This window comes from Hypomesus transpacificus, chromosome 26 (assembly GCF_021917145.1).
Source record: "Hypomesus transpacificus isolate Combined female chromosome 26, fHypTra1, whole genome shotgun sequence".
Lineage (NCBI taxonomy): Eukaryota > Metazoa > Chordata > Actinopteri > Osmeriformes > Osmeridae > Hypomesus > Hypomesus transpacificus.
The window spans coordinates 6,531,616-6,551,243 of NC_061085.1; the positions used below are offsets into that span (position 1 = coordinate 6,531,616).

Below are 19,628 nucleotides of genomic sequence, written 5' to 3' on the forward strand. Positions count from 1 at the left end.
TATATTGATGTATTCGCTCTCCAAAACAATTGAACGCTGCATTTTCCATCTCAGTGTAGTTTTTAGTTGGTGTGCTTTGTATCAGCGTCTGTATCTTCACTGATCGGTCCCAAATAAAGCAGAAATGATCTGCTACATAAAAGATATAAAATAAAAAAAGCCCCACTTTAAATATGTTCAGCATCTTAGTGTTTTATTTGACAGCGCAAGTCAGGTTTTTCCTATTATTACTGCTACGGACGTTTTGTCACGTTAGTTACAAAAGCGGATCCGAACTGAAATGACATTTTCCATTGGGCCACCCCTTTGAGCTAGACATGTAGGTCATATCTTTGGTCTTACCTTCAACCAAGAATCCACAAATGAATGCTATATACTTTTTTATCTATGCAATCTATCAATAATAAATCATAACTTATTTTAAGATTCAGAAATGTCAGTGGTGTGCGTGTCCTTTAGTAATGTGAAAATCCATGTTTTTCCATCCAAGTTCACAGCATGAAAACTGTTGTCTTTATGGAAATTTGATATCAATTGAAACAATAGCCCCAGCTGTAGCAGCCGCGAGCATACCACCATTTCCCCAGAAAATGTACCCTCTCTAGTACTTAGCCATGTTCAACTCCCAGAACTATGTAGCACATGCTTTAGTATGAAACATGAACATTAAACATTAGTCTTTACAGTCAATTATTTCATTAGGTCATGGAGTCAGATTTATTTTGATATAACAACATGCACGAACTGCTTTCTCCAATAGCTATCCAACAATGGAATCATCATACTGTTTTACTGAACACAAGACTATTGACAAATATTTTAGATGTGTTATTTGAAGTGAAGTGTTTCAATGTAAATGTGTCCTTTTTTTTGACGTAAGAAACGTATTTATTTACCTGTTTGGATATACCAGAGCAGGGGGTGTTCAATCCTAGTCCACTGTCCTGAATGTTTTCAATGTTTCCCTGCTCCAGCACAGCTGATTCGAATGAATCTTCATTATCAAGATTAGCAGCCTGCTAACAACCATTCATTTGAATCAGGTGTGGCGGAGCAGGGAAACATCAAAAACATAGACATGTGGACAGCGGACCAGGATTGAACACCCTTGTCCCTTACTATTGGAGTATCCACTGTTAGTACCCAAAGGTGCTGCATCGGTCCTTTTTACAAACATAAAAAAATTGGAAATAACCCAAAAAACTGTTTGTACAGAGGGGTAACCCAGACATTGAAAGATAGTGAGTTGAAACATTCATTTATGGAAAGTAAAGCAGAGTAAAAATTCTGACGTGAGCTTCCTTCAGCGCTCGCCAGAGTCACGCCTCCTGTTGGAGAGTTCCAAAGTTCACCGTCTCGAAAGAGGAAGTGCATCTTTACAGCTTTCCTGCTATGGACAAGCATCCAATCATAGTCACGTCACATACGCACATTTCTGGTCCCCGAAAATTCTAAAACAAACTTTTGGGTCCGACCGAACTGCGCGTCATAGAGCTGGTTCTCTTTTCCTCTTCCGATGGCGACACTGACCTCTAACCTGGGCGGGGCTTAGTCCAGGGGTTCCTGTTTGATATGGATGAGGGTGTGGTCTCGCTGCCCGCCCCTCCTTTCCCTGCGCAGGACGTACTCGCTGAACTGAGAGGAGTCCACACCCCCTCCGCACGCCCCGGCTATCTCGAACCCTCTCTGCTGCAACCGCTCCAGCACCTGTCAATCAAACACAAAGTCAGGTGACACACCAGGGTCCCGTTCTCCACCTCATCAGGTGTGGCTTGTGTGGATGAGGAAGTGAGTTGGTTTTCATTCACGGTGGAGGCGTGTCCCGCGAATGAAAAAGACTTGGGGATAGTTTGGTCGTCCTGCAGTGTTGCGAGGAACGCCAGTCTGCAGAGACCTTACGTGTATATGTGCAAATGTGTTTCTATCAATAGCACAGACTGCGGCCCGGGGCCCACGTTCGCTCAAACTCATCCTTCTCTTCAGCGGGAGACAGCCTGTGCATGTGGAAAGCCATCTTGCTGTTTCATTCCCTGACCTACATCGCACGCGGGCTCTCTCTCTCTCTCCCTTCCCGTCTCACACGTTCAAACACCAAACAGCCTTCCCGTACACGTTCCTCTCATCATGACAGTGAGATGGCGTTCCCTCATTCGATCCCGGGGGGGGACTTCTGTTCCTCTAACCTCTGTCTCCATTCCCCCCCCTCCCCCCCTGCCTCTCTCCTGGTACATTCACCCTCTCTCTCCGTCTCTCTCTTTCCATCTACATGGTAGAAATCCCCTTTGCCAGTGGCTGTGTTTCATTTCTAAACTGTATTAGACACCCCCCCCCCCCCCCACCCAGACTGGAAGGCCCTCTGTGTCACCAACCCTCATCCCTCCCTCCCTCACCCCCTCCTCCCCCTCCATCCTCTCGCTGAGTGCATTGCCTCCGAGTGAGTCATTGACGCAAACACAGCAACGGCGTGTTTTTATTTATTTTTATCCCTCCCGCCTACCTGCACTTAACAAACCCCTCAGACCACGCGGTCGACCGACAGCACTGTCTGTGGGTTGGGCATCGTTCTGCGGTTGTTTTCTGAGGCACGTCGAAGCCCCGCTTTCCGAGTTACCTGCACGGAGTTGAGCCGACAGTACCCGTTGAGGGGGAAGCGGATGAGGTGGGTCGAGTCGTGGTTCCAGCCTGCGTTGACCGAGTGACACATGACGTCGCCCACCTCGGGGAACACGTCCTCGATCAGCGCCCGCTCCCCGCTCAGGGTGATCCTCTCGCCGAGCTCGGGCGCCACGCGCACCACCACGCACTCGCACGGACGCCACGCGCTCCTGGCCTCGCGCTCGCTCCGCCAGCGCTCCAACTCGGCCTGCAGCGGGGCCAGCTGGAAGAACTTGGATTCCTCGTAGAGCAGGAAATACTCCTGGAACACACACGCACACACACACTCAGTGCACAATGTGGGCTACAGCAGCATGGATATGTGCTATTCCAGACAGGGACACTCACTTTGAAGTCGTCCGGGATGAGCAGTTTGGAGGTGCGTAGGAAGTTGAGAATGTACCGGAACATGGGGCCGTCGCGGTCGATGAAGTAGTGCTGCTTCAGACTGTCCAACACGATGGGCTCGGTGCCGTCAAAGAGCCGGCCGATCCTGAGAGAAGCGAGAGCCGTTATCGTCACAATCGCCACCATCGCTCCTCGTATCATTTCCACCCCTGGCGTAGCTCCTACCCAAAGTGACGTATTCAGTTCGACGTTGGAAGTGCAGCCGATAATCAAGGACAATACTATGATAACATCGCCCACCATCATCCTCCTCGTCGTGTCTGTCTGTGTGCGTGCGTTTTTCGAGTTGCGTTACCGTGACTCGGGGTACTTGGTCAGCGTGGCCAGGCTGCTGGTGTACATGTGGCCCCCCACGTCGATGTGCACGGGGGCGCTGGTTTTGGTGAGCTGGGCAGGGGTGGGGATGCCGCCCGAGCCCAGGGGAGAGGCGGGGGAGACGGAGACCAGAGGCCGGCTGGTCATGCTGCCGCTGCTGCTCCGGCTGTCCTGCGAGACCGAAAAACAAACGCGCCCCCGTCAGAAGAGCTAGTGCAGAGGAGACACGGTGGGGGGGGGGGGGGGTCATCTGAGAGACAGCTTCCCTGCCAATCAGAGGGCTTTGCCCAGTCAGACAGCTTCTCGAACCCTCCCCTCAAAAGTTTCAAGGACCAAAAATAAATAAAAAGAGAAACTAACAAGACAGAAGTGCACTTGTAGGGTCAGCGTATAGCACGGTGAGCGGAGCGAGACAGCCATGGCCACAGGCAGAACTCTTAAAGCAGGGAATACAGTAAACAATGAGATAGGCCACGCAAAGACAGTGGGAGATGGAGCCGGATTGAGCCGATGGAGCGGAAAAAAGCCAGGCAAGCGGTTTGTGCTGACGCGTTCATCGTGCATCTCCCCAGGGCCAACAGCGGTCTAGGTGGAGGGAGAGCCCTCCCTCAACACAGCAACCCTCCACAGAGACACGTGGGGCATTGCGGACCCACCTAGGTCCTCTCTCTCTCTTTCTCTCTCTGTCTCTGTGTCTCTATCTTTCCATCTACATGGTAGAAATCCCCTTTGCCAGTGGCTGTGTTTCGTAAAGCGCAGTCACGCTCGCAAACGCCACACGCACGTTTCAGCTTTTGTCACCGGAGCGAATAGATACCGAAGGCTGTCGATTGTCTGACTGTAAGGATGTATCTGTCAGCAGGCAGTTCGGAAAGAGTCACGATGTAAGGCAGATTTTCTGTGTACATGTATAGCCTATTAAGTATCTGTAAGGTCAAGAGGTCATACAGCGAGGCCTCTCTCTGAGCAGACTATAGCACACCGCCCAGACAGTTAGGAGACTGTGAGGCAAATCATGTACGAACTGGGACTTGAACGTAATTAGCGACCACCTCAGCTGCTGAATGCTTTAGTGTATCAGTGTACTGACCACTGAAGACCCGTTAAGGAAGCAATTCTGTGCATTCTATATCTGTACTGTCCAACTCGTGTATTTAAGCATGGCTGAGAGACTTTCACTCATGCTCGCCACTCTGTTATGGATTGGTGACATGATCCGACGTTGAGCTAATAAAAACCGAGTCAACCCTTTTTTATAATTGTAAAGGCAGGCCGAGGGAATCACGACAAAGTAAATGAGTTTGACTTTGGTTTATTAATCGAGCGCCCGGATCAAACAGTTCAAGACAAACTGAAGGCATGAGTGAAAACTCTGTCTCTCAGCCATGCTTAAATACAGGACCTCTTGACCTTACAGATACTTAGGCTGTACATGTACACAGGAAATCTGCCTTACACCGACACAAGTGCCATTGCCACGGGGACATTTGTTCCTGTTTGCAGACTGTTTATGAATTGTGCGTATGAATTGTGTGTGTGTGTGCCTGGATGTGTGGCCCTAGGGCATGAAAGCAAGTGTTTCTCCCCTGTGGGTTCAAATGTGGTGCATGGGGGTTACCTCTGGCCCTGTCTCCCACGGCAACAGACAAAGTCCCTCAGTCTGTGTCCTCTTTGCAGTTATCACTGTCATGTCCTTCTGCACCTCAAGCTAACAATAGTGGCACTGCATGGCTGTATAATAATAACAGGCACATTTGCTGAACAAATCCCTTTTTCCCCAAATTCAAAATCATTGGAAAGAGGGACACAAACACTACCAGATGTACAGCCACAAATAAGAAAAATTTGAACGCTGGCTGAAAGTATGTTACCTGCACGGGCAACAGAATAGCCGGTGACTGGCTATTGGGCTCTCCACTGTGGGAATCTGGGGGTCGTGTGGGCACGGGGTCAGTCTCACGCTCCATGAACGCTGGCGAATCCCCGCGTTCCGAACGCACGCAAGGTTTCTTTGGAGAAGGCGGACCGGAGACGTCGTTGGGGCACAGTGTCCGTGCTCTTCGCGTCGTCCTCTGCGGTTTGAGCTCCACGGCATCCGTAACCTGTCGGATGTACGGGATCACGAGCTGAAGATGTGACTGTGCGCCATTCACCGTTTCCGAGGCAACGTAAAGCGTCGCTGACTTTGCCCCGATCCCAGCGATGCTGTTGAGTGTTGCTATAGACACGGCGCCGATGCAGTGGTTGGTGTAAGTCTTCGACAGCTTTGCAGCACGCGACAGCATCTGCATTCTTGTACCCAGCAGGTTTTTACCGATGGCTTTGTTCTCGTACCATGTCATATCGCTCGCGCAGCAATGGTCTCGTGGGCGCTGAAAGAACGCTTTACAGAGAGGGTTCCGTTTAGAGACATACTTCACGAAACTGGCATAGGGGCAAAACTCAGTGCCCGTCTCGTACATGCGCGGCAAGGTTTCTTCGTCCGTGTCGGGTCTTTTTTTAGTCCAAGATGCGGAGCGAGACCTGTGATATGGTCCCAGAGCTTTGAAGAAGATAAACTTTCTCCCGTCCTCATCAATGGCAAGTCCGAATGAGTCCTCCTCCAGCTCGCGCTGATTTTCTCTCCCTCTCGTGCAAAAATACATGCATGTCTCGAACCAGACTTTATTGAGCAGCCCGAACGGCGTGTCGGTGTTGAATGCGCCGGAGGTGTAGAGTTTACGAAGGTCGGACCGAGTGATGGCTTGCTTCTGAACTACGGGACCCGCACCTTGTTCCTCCAATTTTCGGATGACGGCGGCAAGCGTCAGATTGGCACTGCGCAGCTCTGGGTCTTTAGTGAGGTCCAGAGTGCGACAATAAGGAGGTTCATTCAGATAGCGGTTGAGTGAGCTCCGGATGCTTATGAGGGAGGACTTGCTATACAACTGTCCGCTCTTAGAGCGCGCCTCCGCATAGAAGGAGCGGAGCACTGCGCATAGCGCCTCCTTGTCCAGAGTTTCAAAGTCAGGACTTTGGGCTTTCTCACTCAGGTACTCTCGAAAGATCCGCACCGCATATCTCGTGGCTAGGCGGGTATTCTCACTCAGTCTGGACCGGTCAGACCGCTGCGAGTCTCCCTCAAGTTCTGAGTCGAGTCCAGGGATGTGAAATTGGTCCACCTCCTCTCCCAGTCCGCCGCACCGGTCCGTATTGCGCATAACGACCGCTTCTGTCTCAGCTGCAGAGCAAGAGCTGGGGTCCACACTCTCTGACTCCCACTCAAACTCGACGTCTTCCCCATACTCGTCCTCCTCCTCCCCTGTTATCTGAACCTCCTGTATCTCGTCCTCCTCTTCGTCTCCGCTCCTCTCCGGGCAACTCATATGTTCATCCTGCTCTGTCTCTGTCGCGTCGCTCGAGCAGTCTCCGCTGCCAGGCATTCTCGCCATATTGCAGTCTGTGTAGCAGTCCTCAGGCAGAGCGCATGCGCTATATTGGACCGCAGAGCTGAGAGCTTTGTGTTGTGTTTAGTGACCTTCAGCTATGCACGCGCGTTTTTAAGGTGCAGGGAGCGAGCGTAGCAAAAAGGGATTACGGGCGCGCTCCTAAAAAGACTGCAGTATTGGACTTCATATTGGACCAGTCCAATATTGCAGATACATTCTCTAAAAAGACCTACCCACCCTCACATACATGTACACACACACACGCGCGCGCGCAGGTATACACACACACACACACACCTGCTGATTAACCTCGCACTGAGTAATCGTCCCTATAAGTCTCCTTTGTAGCCTAGGAGATTTTAGCAGTTATGAAAATGTTCGCAAGCCTTTGGGAAAAAATCTACAGACCACAAACTCAGGCTCATTAGAAACTTTTCACATCACGCGCGTGATGATACTTGGGAGTAGAGTGCTAATGCATTGATTCAAGCACATCAGCCAGAGCCTGGGCGTAAAAACCAATTATATTCCCTTCTTCCTAATATAGCACATCGCCCTCCTCTACCTCCAAGCTAAGAGTACTAACACATCCCTTGGGCTCGTATGACCTTGATCGAGCAATATACTCCAGATACTGCACTAGCTCCGTCTATATATAACTTCCTATGGAGCATGTGAAGAAATATGCGGGCATACTGTCCGCCTTATTTTAGGAATGTTACCACATGTTATCTCAGACACTTTAAATTGGTCTTAGGTACTATTATGCATGGTACGAGCCAGGCCAAGTGTCGAACTGCCCCTGGGCTGAGTGATACCAGGCCAGTTGATAAATAGCCTAAGTGCTGCCTAAACTGATGGCCAGGCTGTGTGAGGTGTTGCTGTTGTGCATATTTTTCACACTCAGGAGTGATATTGTGTGTGAAGAACTTTGGATGCAACTGAAAATGAAGTACGGCAGTGCGAACCGCAGACAGGAAGTATTTGTTTGTTGTAGGCTATTATTTATTAAGTTGTTCGACTGTTGCATAATGCTGTGGAAAGAATGTTACGCTATTGAGGCAGTTGTCCATGTACAAGCATATGAGAGACATTTCCATGAACCCTACCGCTAGGATTGATGGACTCTTTGTAACAGTTGGCGGTAACTTTGTAACACTGCGTTCATTTAAATAAATAAATGAAACAGAAACAACCTTGTTTAACCGGCTTGCTGAAACAGCCCAACTAAAAACGGTCTTTTGTGTCGGTGCCACTGCCTCCGCCCCCAGCCATGTCGCCAGGAAGCCTGAGCCATTTAAAAGGAAGAAGATAGGCCTACTCAAACGTTTGAATTCTCGTTAGCGAAGCCCCGTTTCACACCTCGCTACCCAATTAGCAATTAGCCAGCCCTTAAAGTGGGGACCTTTGCCGTGGCGTCTGATCCCGGCCTGATTTGTATGCAGTTTGTGCAGATACTGATAAGAGAGCCCAGAATACATGTTGAGTTTTAAAATTAATTTAATGATGATTTGCATGCCAGGAGTGCCCGCCGGGCCTGGGGAAATAACATGGCCGCTCTTCAAAAGGAGATCTGTACGCCGCGCGCAGCAAATTGTGTAGGATTGCGCTTTTTTTTGTGCAGGCAGGTAATTTGCTCCCTGACTAATCTGCAGAGATAGGGAGAAGTTCTGAAAAAGCACTTACACAAAGAACAAGCTCTGGCTTGGAGGCTCGTCAAAACCCGGGGAAATTAACACTGAGGTGTGATAGCTATAAAGCAGCTTCGACCGCCTGGAGGAGCAGGAGGATGTGTGTTTGTGTGTGTGTCTGTATGTGTGTGAAAGAGAGAGAGAGCGAGAGGGGGAGGAAGGGAGCATGTGTGAATACATGAGTATATTTTGATACATACTGTGAAAGCGTGTGTTTATGGTGAGAAGACGTGGCTGAAATGTGTTTGTCCAAATGAGCGATCCAGAAGGGGAAGGAAATGCAGTACTTCAAATGAACTCCAGTTACTAACAAGTACAGTCAAAAACTGCTGATGCATCCTAAAGTACAACCCCACAAAAGCCAGGACCGCTCTAATACCATATCTGTTTCGAACTCCCATCAAGAGCCAATTCATTTCCTTCATTGATCCCAAAGGAAACTCAAGTGCTATTGCCATGCCGATGAGCAGAGCAGCTACAACCACCGAAAACAGTTCCTGAGGCAACATATAGCCTAGGCCTACATTGTCAACAAGATCCATAAAAAACAATCCAATGATTATTTTTGAGTACAGTAGGCCTGGCATAATGAAGCCTGAGTGTTTGGTTTTGATTTCCTCAAAGGTTTCCTTTTTTGCTATGAGAAATGATACTGGCCTACAACAGCATGAGCTCAAATGGGAATGTGCATCTATAAACAGATTCCTCCACCGGTGTAAATAGCAAGCTGTCACTTTGTTTTTAATGAGTTACATGATACATTATTAATAACATGCCAAACAACTGGATCACTCAGGGCAGTTTTAACAGGCATAGCATCTGCTAAGACAGTCTGAACTATGTAAGGGGAAAAACATGGCAGACTGCAAGCTATGTACTTTTCACAAAAGGTACTGACAAAAAGCTTACAGGATTCCAATAAAGCTGAGTTTAGTCGATTCATCGACACTGAGACACACCAACATACCTCCCAAGACTGACATACACTCCAGATACACTCAGGCGTCATCTGTTGGGATCTGAGCCCAACCTGCAAAATAGAAAAATCAAACAAAATCATTAGTCCTTGTTTGTAATTATTTAGTAGTTTGTTGTTTTTTTGTAGTGCTATTCTCACCCACAAGTCTTTGGGGTACAGTGTGTGTAAGGATAGACTGGCAGGAGTCCAATCCTTCTTCATTTATCATGTATTAGCTTATTATCATTCACTAAATCCATCATTTGAGTAAGAGCGTTGAGGCATCAATACGTTAGCTTTAAGCCACATCACTTGTACAGGCAAAACAACTAGGCCTTTACATTTTCTCTTGCCCACAAGGAATATGTCTGTCTGTATATTGACACCCCTCATTTGAACTCCATCAAGAGCGCCCATAAGGCATACCAGCGACGGTGGGCTACACGAACACAAACACTTGAAAAACGTCTCTGATAGAAACGGAAGATGTGTAATTACGCGCAAATCTACCCAACATTATGTCAATACACCGAATCATTGTCTCACAACTTGGTGACAGAATTTGTCAGGAATTGTCCAATGTCCAAACAGCACATGCGTAAAATGCTCGTGCGCTTCAGCGCTGCAGCACCATCGATGCGACCGACCGCAAACAAAGTAACCCGCTTACCTGTAACATCTAGCTTGCAAAAACGAGCGTTTGCTTCTGTCTCTCCTGCGATCTTGTTTCTTTGCGCGCCAAAGAGAAATGCAGCCTGCCAAGAGTAGACAAAGAATCAAACACCGTCTATTTGCGCTCCGGAGTGTCCCCACACGCCTTAGGCAAAGATCAAAAAGCTCTGTTATCTATCTGATGTGGACAAACACGTTGGCAACTACCGTATTTGGGATCGAGGTCTGCTCATTAATTTGTAATATGCAATCAAAACGTTATTTACAACAGGTTTGCTATGCATCCGCACAAACAGTGGCGCTTGTGCCTTTCAGCTGGCCCCACTCTCGGCGGGAGACGTTGATCTTAATCGGCGTGATTAGTTTTGACGGGGTCTCTCCGTGGGCGCTCTCCTCTAATGGATGGACTGATTCTGTGTCGTGGAGGGAAACGCAGCAGATGCACGGGGTTATATAAATTGTCGTTTTCTCCACCAGTGTCATCTGTGAGGACAGAGGGGGGACATCAGTTTCGTTCACAGAAAGAACGGTCAAGTGTCAACTTTGGTGAGTGTTAACATGCAGAGAGTCGAAAGGGTGGACAGGCTGCTCAGGCAGACCTGAAATCATCTCAATGTGGCCCATTCCTTCAGACTAACCAGTCAAATGTGTGATTCCGAGTGAAATTTCTCAGTCAGTAAACATCTCCGTTTTTGCACCCAAAATACGTCTACAGTAAAGACAAGGTGCTGAACAAAGTGTTGCTCCACGCAAATTGGGACGCCGTGCCCCACAGCCACGATTAATGGCTTTCTCCTGAAATTGGCCTTGCAATTTAACTGCATCTCCTCGGGCCGGGGATTCAGAGAGGAAGGGTGAGAAACAGACATAAATACGGAGACAAAGAAAGGTGGAGAGATTGTCAGTTTGCGCAGGTTTTACTTTTCAATTATTGCTGTCTTCAAGTAAAACTCCTGCTTCTGTATTTCTGTCAGAAACATAGCTGGGGAATGACTTCCGTTTGTGTTTCACTCCGGCCAATAGGCTTTAAATTAGACTAGCCTATCTGCTTTTCTCTTTCTAATCCATTGAAATTTAGTTATAGTTGTATGTAAATAGTCCAAAGAAAAACCATGGAGGAGTGGGGTGCTAGTCAGCTGCTAACACACACACACACAAACACACACACACACACACACACACTCTATAACACACATGCTCAGTGATGAGAAAACCACGCAGTGGACAGCTTATATTCATGTTCTCAGCTCCCTCTCCTGGTTAATATCAGTTATTACACCTTGTTACTGGTTCCAGTTAGTTTCTGAATTTCAGTTTCCATTCATCTAAGCAGTAGTTATACAACTAGACATCAACTAGTTTAATAAATAGTAGTGCAAACATGTTTATTCTGTGCTTTCTCTGACCCATTCATCAAGTGATGCACCAATTCCTTGGGAAGTTAATTTATTAGTCAGTATAACACAGCTCACTGAGAACGTTCAACTTTGTGACCCAATAAAACAAATGTAAACCTTACAAAAACTACAAGAACTATGCTTCTCATATCAGTAAACGAGCAATAATCATTACCCTGGTCTCAAACCTGCCTACCCGTCATTTACATTTACATTTTGTCATTTAGCAGACGCTCTTATCCAGATCGACTTACAGTAAGTACAGGGACATTCTCCCCGAGACAAGTAGGGTGAAGTGCCTTGCCCAAGGAGGACGGCCGGGAATCGAACCAACAACCTTCTGATTAATAGTTCCGACTCCCTAACCGCTCAGCCATCTGACCCCCAACATGTAATGCACTTCATCCCACCAAATTCATTTAGTAAGACAACAAAGGGTGATTGTGTGTCTGATTCAAGGGGATAAGGTGAGGGCAGCTGATAGATGACGACAGTGTAGAAAGGATCAAAACAAACAGATTCAAAGTAGTAGATTCGAAGAACACACATTTCCACAGCAACCCATAAAGCAACAATTAGTGGTGCACCTTGCACAACCCCGTTGCATAATATACACACCTACGCAATAATGATCTGATTCAAATCCTACTGCTACAGTACTGTGTAGGAAAATCCCCACAGTCGCTTCAGTTAGATACGGGGACAATACCAGGACATCCCTGAGCACCCCATGCTAAACCAGTAAAAAAAAGGTGCAATCTCTGGCCTCGTGCACTGAGAAAGAAGTACCTGCGATGTGAGTTCACGAGCAGACAGACAGACTTCCATTGCCGTCTGAACCCCACCTACAAACATGACCTCCTCCATCTGCTCAAAAGTTCATTTTTAGTTTGCCCCCTCTGACCTCTCAGACTAGTTGGTCTGTGTTTACCTCTACAGCAAGAACGGTGTGCGGAATTTCAAGTAGGTCAGTAAGGTCGGTTACAACGGGCCCCATCTAGGAGGTTTCTACAATCGGGTTCACTTTGAGTTAGGTCGGACTGTCCTTCAGTCTGTAGATGTTCAGCCTGTAGATGAGAGCCCCAGGGGGGAATCTCACTACAAGAGGTCAGTCTCCTTGAGGGCTGGATACGGGGCGTCGATCTGCACAGCCTGCTCTTCTCTCCCAGTGCGCCGCGCTAGTCATACAGAGGACAGCACCTCCCCCGACGCCTCCCTCTGTCTCTCCCTCTCCTCTCTCTCCTTCCGCTGGGCCCGCTCCACGTCCATGACCGTGAAGGTGCGTTCGGCGACCAGCTGGTCGCGCTCGGCGGCGAGGGAGGCCTGGACCTCGTGGTACTTGGCGGAGGGGAAGGAGGACTTGGAGAGCGCCTCGGCGTAGCGCTGTTTCAGCTCCGGGTCGGGGCAGAACAGGTAGTCGTAGAGGCCTGCCGCCAGGGCCCCGCCCAGCACCGGACCCACCCAGTACACCTGAGACAGGGGACACAAGCATCCAGTCGTTGGTGTGTGTCTGGGGGGAGGGGGTGTTTTTGAGAGGGGTTTAGTTAGCTGGACTGTCCGTGTGCGCGTGTGTGGGGGGGTTGTTTGTGTTAGAGAGACTGGGCTGGCGGAACTTTGAAAACACTGTAACGTCTGTCTAATGTTAGCAGTGTCATTTAAGTGGGGCAGGGGGGCAAAAGGGGGGCAATGAGGGCTTCAGAAAGACTTGGCACAGGTTCCAAGTAAGATCAGATCAAGATCTTTTATTTTTAACTGCTGCGGCTGGGGTTCAAAAGCGAGGAGCAGCATAACTTCACACCTGTCAAGCACATCGTGAAATCCGTTTATGGACTGATACTTTGGCTTCGCTGGGTTTCGACAGGGTGAGTCACTTGACGTGCTCATGTCTACACATCCATGTCTCTGTCTACATACATGTCCACGTCTACCGCCGTGCATTTGTGAGGCTATTCTTATGTTACAGGGATGCTATCTCGGATGATTTACGGTTGGGAATGCGGTCCCGTCTGATGACCTGTGGCCCGTGGCCTTTCTTATGTTGCAGCTCCTGCAAAGGAAGCTCTCAGCAGGGGGTCGATGACAGCACGGTTAGCCAAGACACTGTGAACCTCTCTGGCCTCATCACTCTGGCGCTGTTTGGTATGGGTGCATGTTCTGTGTGTGTGTGAGGTTGTGAACGGGACATAGAGAGAGAGAGAGAGCGAGAGAGGGAGAAAGCGAGAGAGAGAGAGAGTGAACGTGAGAAAGAAAGGACGAAAGGAAGAGATAAAATGATGGAAAGAGAATGATGGAAAGAGAAAAAGATGGAAACAGGGGGAAGAGAGAGAGAGAGCGTTTGTGAACGTGACCCGTGCGGCTGACTAAAATCAAATAACACCGTCTGGCAGAAACTCTGGGTGTGCCAGCCAATAAGCAGACACTTATGCAACAAACACAAAACAGCCAAAATGTGGACCCCAAAGGATGTATTTTTCTACTGGCTCTGAATCCATGTTTAGCTGAACTAAAATGACAAAACAATCTGTAAAATGAACGTTTTGGCTGGCTTTAACCAAATGAAAACGAGGTCGATTTCTACAGTGTGTTCCTCCCCGTGCCTGTGTATAAGGGAAGTGTAGTTAAGAGGGCGGTTGTACTCGGTCGTGTTCTACCCAGTGGTTCTCCCAGCTCCAGGTGACCATGGCAGGGCCAAAGGAGCGGGCCGGATTCATGCTGGCACCAGTGTAGGGGATCTAAAAGAAGAACAGAGACACGTGACACACACATCCAAGCACACACGGGGTTAACCCATCCCAACTGACAACATGTCACGACATGGAGGAAGTGAGGACACTGAACGAAAGCCAGGCGGAGGGAAAACACCAGAATAATGTCCAGATGAATTTCAGGAACATTCCATCTAGTGATACCCGAGTCCCCCCCAGGCCATATCACCATCCCCTAGCTCCACCATGTATGTAACGAATCTGGCAAGCAACACCCCACGGGGGAGTGTACCTAAATAACCTGTGGGGGGAACTAGAGGGAAGGTAGATCCACCAAAAAACATCCGGGCAGACCCATGAATGTGTTTTTTTCAAGGCCAAGTGTTGTTTTTTGTAAGTTGATTCTATGCCTCATGATTTATTGAATATTCAAATGACCTTCTGAATTCCTTACTTGTTTTTTCAATTTGATTTACTTCCCAAACTAAGAAAAATGGGACACTAACATGGCCCTGAGATGGACTCACGGCAAACAGGTGTCCGATGCACACCGCCAGGCCGATCGCCAGGCCGGAGGAGCCTCTGAGGTCATCGCGCTTGGGGTCGCAGGTGGCGAAGACGGTGAACACCAGCTCGAAGGTGATGAAGAGCTCCACGACCAGGGCGTGGCCGACCGAGATGTCGGCGTTGACCTGTGGGAAGCGAGTATTCAGAGGGGCCACGTCCACGTGCATGCCTTCGCAGTAGAACCACCTCAGCCCCCCTTCACCCCTCCACTTTGACACCCCTAAAAAGGTCAACCAAAACACCCGCCCACCCTAACCTCCAAGCCTCTTACCGTGGTCACCCCCATGCCGCCCCTGACCGAGGCCGGCGTCACCCCGTAGAGGACGGCCGCTCCCACCACGGCGCCCAGACACTGCCCCGCCAGGTAGAAGACGCCCTTGGCCAGGCTGAGCCTGCGGGTGACCACCATGGCGGCGGTGACGGCCGGGTTGATGTGCGCGCCGCTGATGTGTCCGAAGCACTGCACCAGGGTGGCGATGCTCAGGCCGAAGCACAGGGAGATCAGCACCAGGTCCGGAGGGGGCGGCCTCTCCTCTCCGGCCGCCCAGTTGACGGTGGAGCCCAGGCTCAGCAGCACAAAGATCAGCGTGGCCAGGAACTCGGCCCCCACGCAGCGCCAGAACTCCTGGGTCCATATCCCCTTGAAGGCTGCCATGACAGGGCCTCGACCGCAGCAGGAGAGCAAGCCGACGCCTGAGGGCTTTCCGCGGCACAGGGAAACACACGTGGAGCAACACGTCCTGGAGAGGAGAGATACGAGACGAAAAAAGAAGAATTGAGAAGAGAGTTTTCGAGTTGCTTGGCAGATGGTGGCCTATATAGGCTAAGGGTTATCATAATAGCACGGTTGTCAAAGCGGGGAGAAGCTAATGAGAACGTCTGCTGGTTCGTGTATTAGCGTCAGTGCACTGGCAGAGTTGGGCATGAAACCAGGCCCCGTAGCGCATTATAATAGGCTCTCTGTCTATTGTGAAGCCTTGGGCCGTACGGCACACGGTCCTTTTCCATGCGTTATGTGGATGGAAATCCATTCCATTGGAGTGACTCGACGCGCATTACACTGGGCTAAAAGCTTAAACGGGAAAATAACATTCTGAACATGTTTAGTAAAAGCAACGTTGATTGTAAGGATATAGGCTACGCAGGGAGAACTGTGTACTGTAATTGTTTCTGACAGAACATTGGGGAGCAACACGGAGGAACTTGGCCAAAATAACGAGCACAATCGAGTCATGAATACCCATAAAAACACATGTAGCCCACATCCATGTTAATAAAGTAAAAACACTGGACAGGCAATAAGTACATCACAAAACAATACAAAAATGTCGGTAATGAAGTAACTTATCGAGGAATTGTGCGGGTAATTCTGTCAAAACATTGATTAACTACTAGTACAAAGGTATAAGCTGTACTCTACAGTAAAGCTGGAAGAGAAGTATGATTAATGTGTTACTTACGTGAAAATTAATCAAAGGAAAGGTTTGTGGGTGCTGTAGCCTGAGTTCTAACGATCAAAAACCAAGCGTCTCCACCCCGTTATGCGTCTGGGTGAATTAACAAATTCAAACTGTTGAATGGGCTGCTTAGCATATTGCGCTGAAGATAACTAAAACCATCACTATAAACATCAATACAATTATCTTTAATATGACCAATCATATTGCATATGAAATGGAAATATAATCACAACTGCATTAATGTGCTGTTGGCACGCAGCATGTTTAGTATCCTAATATATCAGGCTATGCATACATACAATCAAAGTTGCTTACTTCTGTATTCAGTGCACTGTGCAATTTTGATGGTGCTGAACCTGGAGAAAACTGATAAGCTGCAAGACTGAACAAATATTTTTACATTTTGTACATGTACTGTTATGTTCTCCTTTTCACAAGAATAGAGCTGAACATGCTAAACACTGTCTTCGTGGAACATGTCCTTAACTCCCTCAACGGATACAGTTGTTGCAAAAACCTCTCCAAAACAAGTCTGAAATGGTCCACTGGCCACAAGCATTCAAGCGTAGGCTACTTTTTCAACTCTGATAAGACTGCTACAGATGCGCAGCACATCGGTCAAACATTCCAAAAGAGAAAACAACAATGATTAAATGTCGGTATCGCGACATTTCACCCCTAAAAATGCATACACGCTGCATCTCCCTGGCGCGCCTTGCAGCTGTACTCACCTCAGACGATCTAATGCCCCGCTTTCAGTCATGCCTTCGACGCAACCCTGATTGTGTGTATGTGTGTGTGTTTCTTTATATGACTGTCTCTGTGTGTGTTACTGTTTATGGTTTCTCTTAAACTTCCTCCAGAGTCGGGTTACCGATCCGTCCATTACATGCTGTTGGCAGCGCAGGACCAGGGTGGACCTCCAGCAATTAACGTCCTACGGTTCTGGACGGGTATATTGGACTAGGAATGTACTCTGATTCATTCACAAGGACACTCACACACACGGACCCCGCGCGCACACACACACATCCACAAACAACAGACTTATAAGAGACAAAAAATAACAAATGGAAGAAACGGTATGCAGTTGTGATAGCGTTTCAGATAACTGAAACAACGTGCTACAGTTCTTATCACACTGCAAACAAAGCCACCGCAAACTGGACGTTCAGAGACAACAATGAGCAAAAATCAACCATGCAGTGACTGTACAGTACCACAACTTTGTGATTTTATGTGCGTTTGAGATAGCGTGTGTGCAAGTTCATTGCTTTGGTTGCATGAGTGCTTCATTATGTTAATGACCCAGGCCCTCTAATGGCTAAATGCTCATCGGCAGTTGACAATGCCTGCAGTGTTCATCTTTGTTCATCCAAACACAGGAAAGGAGAGAGAGAAGAGTTTGAGCGAGCATCAAAACAGTCCCTTTCCCATCCTACAAACCCCGACCAGCTTCACAACACCCTCACACACACCTCCTCCCTCATGTCCCTTCTCAGAGTTACATAAAACTTACATAATCTCCTCTTCTTTGGATGGAAAATCCAGTCAGGCGAGATCCTCTGTACCGATGTGTTGTAGACCACATTGCCATCAGCCTTTGAGGCACAGACGATAGAAAGTATGTGTCGGACAAAATACAGTATGTTTGTGAAGTTTGTATAACCGTGCATGTGTCCACATGGGATTTCAAATCAATTCAATTCACTTCACTGATCCCAAAGAAAACAGAAGTGTTCAGGTTCTTCTGTGCGAATACAATGTATCTGTGCGTATTTGTACACATTTTAAAAATATTTGAATGTACTGCTTTGTGGGGGTCTCCACTTGCATCTCCGTTGAAACCGAAGCATCTTGTGTTGACAGTCAGCAGAGGTGCATTACGTGCGTCTGAAAGTGTTGATAACGTCTCTCCATTCTCAGCCTGGTTACACATACCAGAGACACCTAGCCAGACTGACATGAACCCTGACCTCGAAGCAGACCAGCAGTGAGACCACCCACACAGAGCCACAGGCGCCCCACTCGGGATCCCCCGACGGTGAAACATCCATAGCCATACCTTGACCGTCAACAGCCCACACTTAGTTCTGGCTTTCCCCAGTCATGTCCAAGTCTGCAGTCCTGTGCTGTTCCTCGGCATACAGTACCACCATGCTCTCACCATCCACCTTCAGCTGGGCCTGAGAGACAGAGAGAGAGAGCGAGAGAGAGAGCGAGAGAGAGAGAGAGAGAGAGAGAGAGAGAGAGAGAGCGAGAGAGAGAGAGAGAGAGAGAGAGAGAGAGAGAGAGAGAGAGAGAGAGAGAGCGGTCCTGGGATGCACACATAAACCTGTTTGAGCAGAACCAACATTGACAGGATGGAGAATAGGGGGAGAAAACTGGGGGAGGGCCAGGGAGTTGGGGGGGGTGGCGGCACGTATGAAGCCAAAGAGTTGGGGTGGGGGGGAGAGAGAGAAGGCAGAGGAGAGATTCTACACCCCTTTTGTATGTGTGCAAGCAAGCATGTATGTGCGCGCGTGCAGGTGCACCGACTGAGTCGGCAGACGCGCATTATTCATTCGTGCCAGGTGTATGGTCAATTTGTCAGCCGGAGTAAGTGGTCCCCACGTACACAAACCAACACACACACACACACAGACACACACAGACACACACACACACACACACACAGACACACACAGACACACACATACAGACACACACAGACACACACCGCTCTGGCCCCTCTCTCCCTACTCTCCAGCCCACTTCCACAGGGCTGAATGGAGTGGAGGAGACAGCTGGAAAGGACTCTCCAAACACACTTCTCTCTAATCCCCTTCCTGCCCTCCCCTCCTTCACCCTCCACTCCTTGTGGAGACCCCATTTCCCCCTCGCTCGCTGGGAGCTCCAAGGTACCCATGCCCAGGCCGCCATGGGGATGAGACTCACTGGACCAAATCCCCTTGTTGACGAGTATGTGGGTGTGTGTGTGTGTACTGGGTGTGAACTTGACGGGTGTGAACTTGACGTCGCCGACGGAGAAGCAGGCAGTGCTGATGGATCATCACTATGAGCCACTGATCCATGCAGGCAGGAATCCGTTGTTCTGAGTTCGATTAGTTTGGCCTGGCGAACGTAGCTCGTTGTCAAACCACACACGCAACCCCGACTGAGCTGCTAATCTGGGGGTCTGACTGGGAGCCAGAACACACACACTGACACATAATGTAAGAAAATCAGGTTCTGTGGTTTGATTAGTCGTCTTTGAAAACGAATGCAGACAGATAAATCTAACCTCGCCAAGGATAGGGACATCCCTGTGACTGAGTAGAGAGAGTACCACTAGGGCTGTGGAGCTAACGCAGCGGCCCGGGTTCGATTCCG

General features: G+C 48.8%; 2 protein-coding genes across 2 annotated transcripts; both read right to left on the minus strand.

The window, feature by feature from the left end:
* Positions 1–1,326: 1,326 nt before the first annotated feature.
* On the minus strand, positions 1,327–6,800 carry LOC124487600. Its single transcript, XM_047050026.1, has 5 exons — positions 5,250–6,800; positions 3,359–3,549; positions 3,004–3,148; positions 2,612–2,917; positions 1,327–1,707 (listed from the first exon to the last, which is right to left on the minus strand). Exons 1-5 carry the CDS (start codon positions 6,798–6,800, stop codon positions 1,549–1,551), a joined length of 2,352 nt encoding a protein of 783 aa, XP_046905982.1. The 3' UTR covers positions 1,327–1,548.
* A 5,077-nt stretch (positions 6,801–11,877) lies between these two features.
* On the minus strand, positions 11,878–17,049 carry aqp4 (aquaporin 4). Its single transcript, XM_047049647.1, has 5 exons — positions 16,988–17,049; positions 15,068–15,536; positions 14,757–14,921; positions 14,176–14,256; positions 11,878–12,994 (listed from the first exon to the last, which is right to left on the minus strand). Exons 1-5 carry the CDS (start codon positions 17,017–17,019, stop codon positions 12,707–12,709), a joined length of 1,035 nt encoding a protein of 344 aa, XP_046905603.1. The 5' UTR covers positions 17,020–17,049; the 3' UTR covers positions 11,878–12,706.
* Between the last annotated feature and the right edge of the window lie 2,579 nt (positions 17,050–19,628).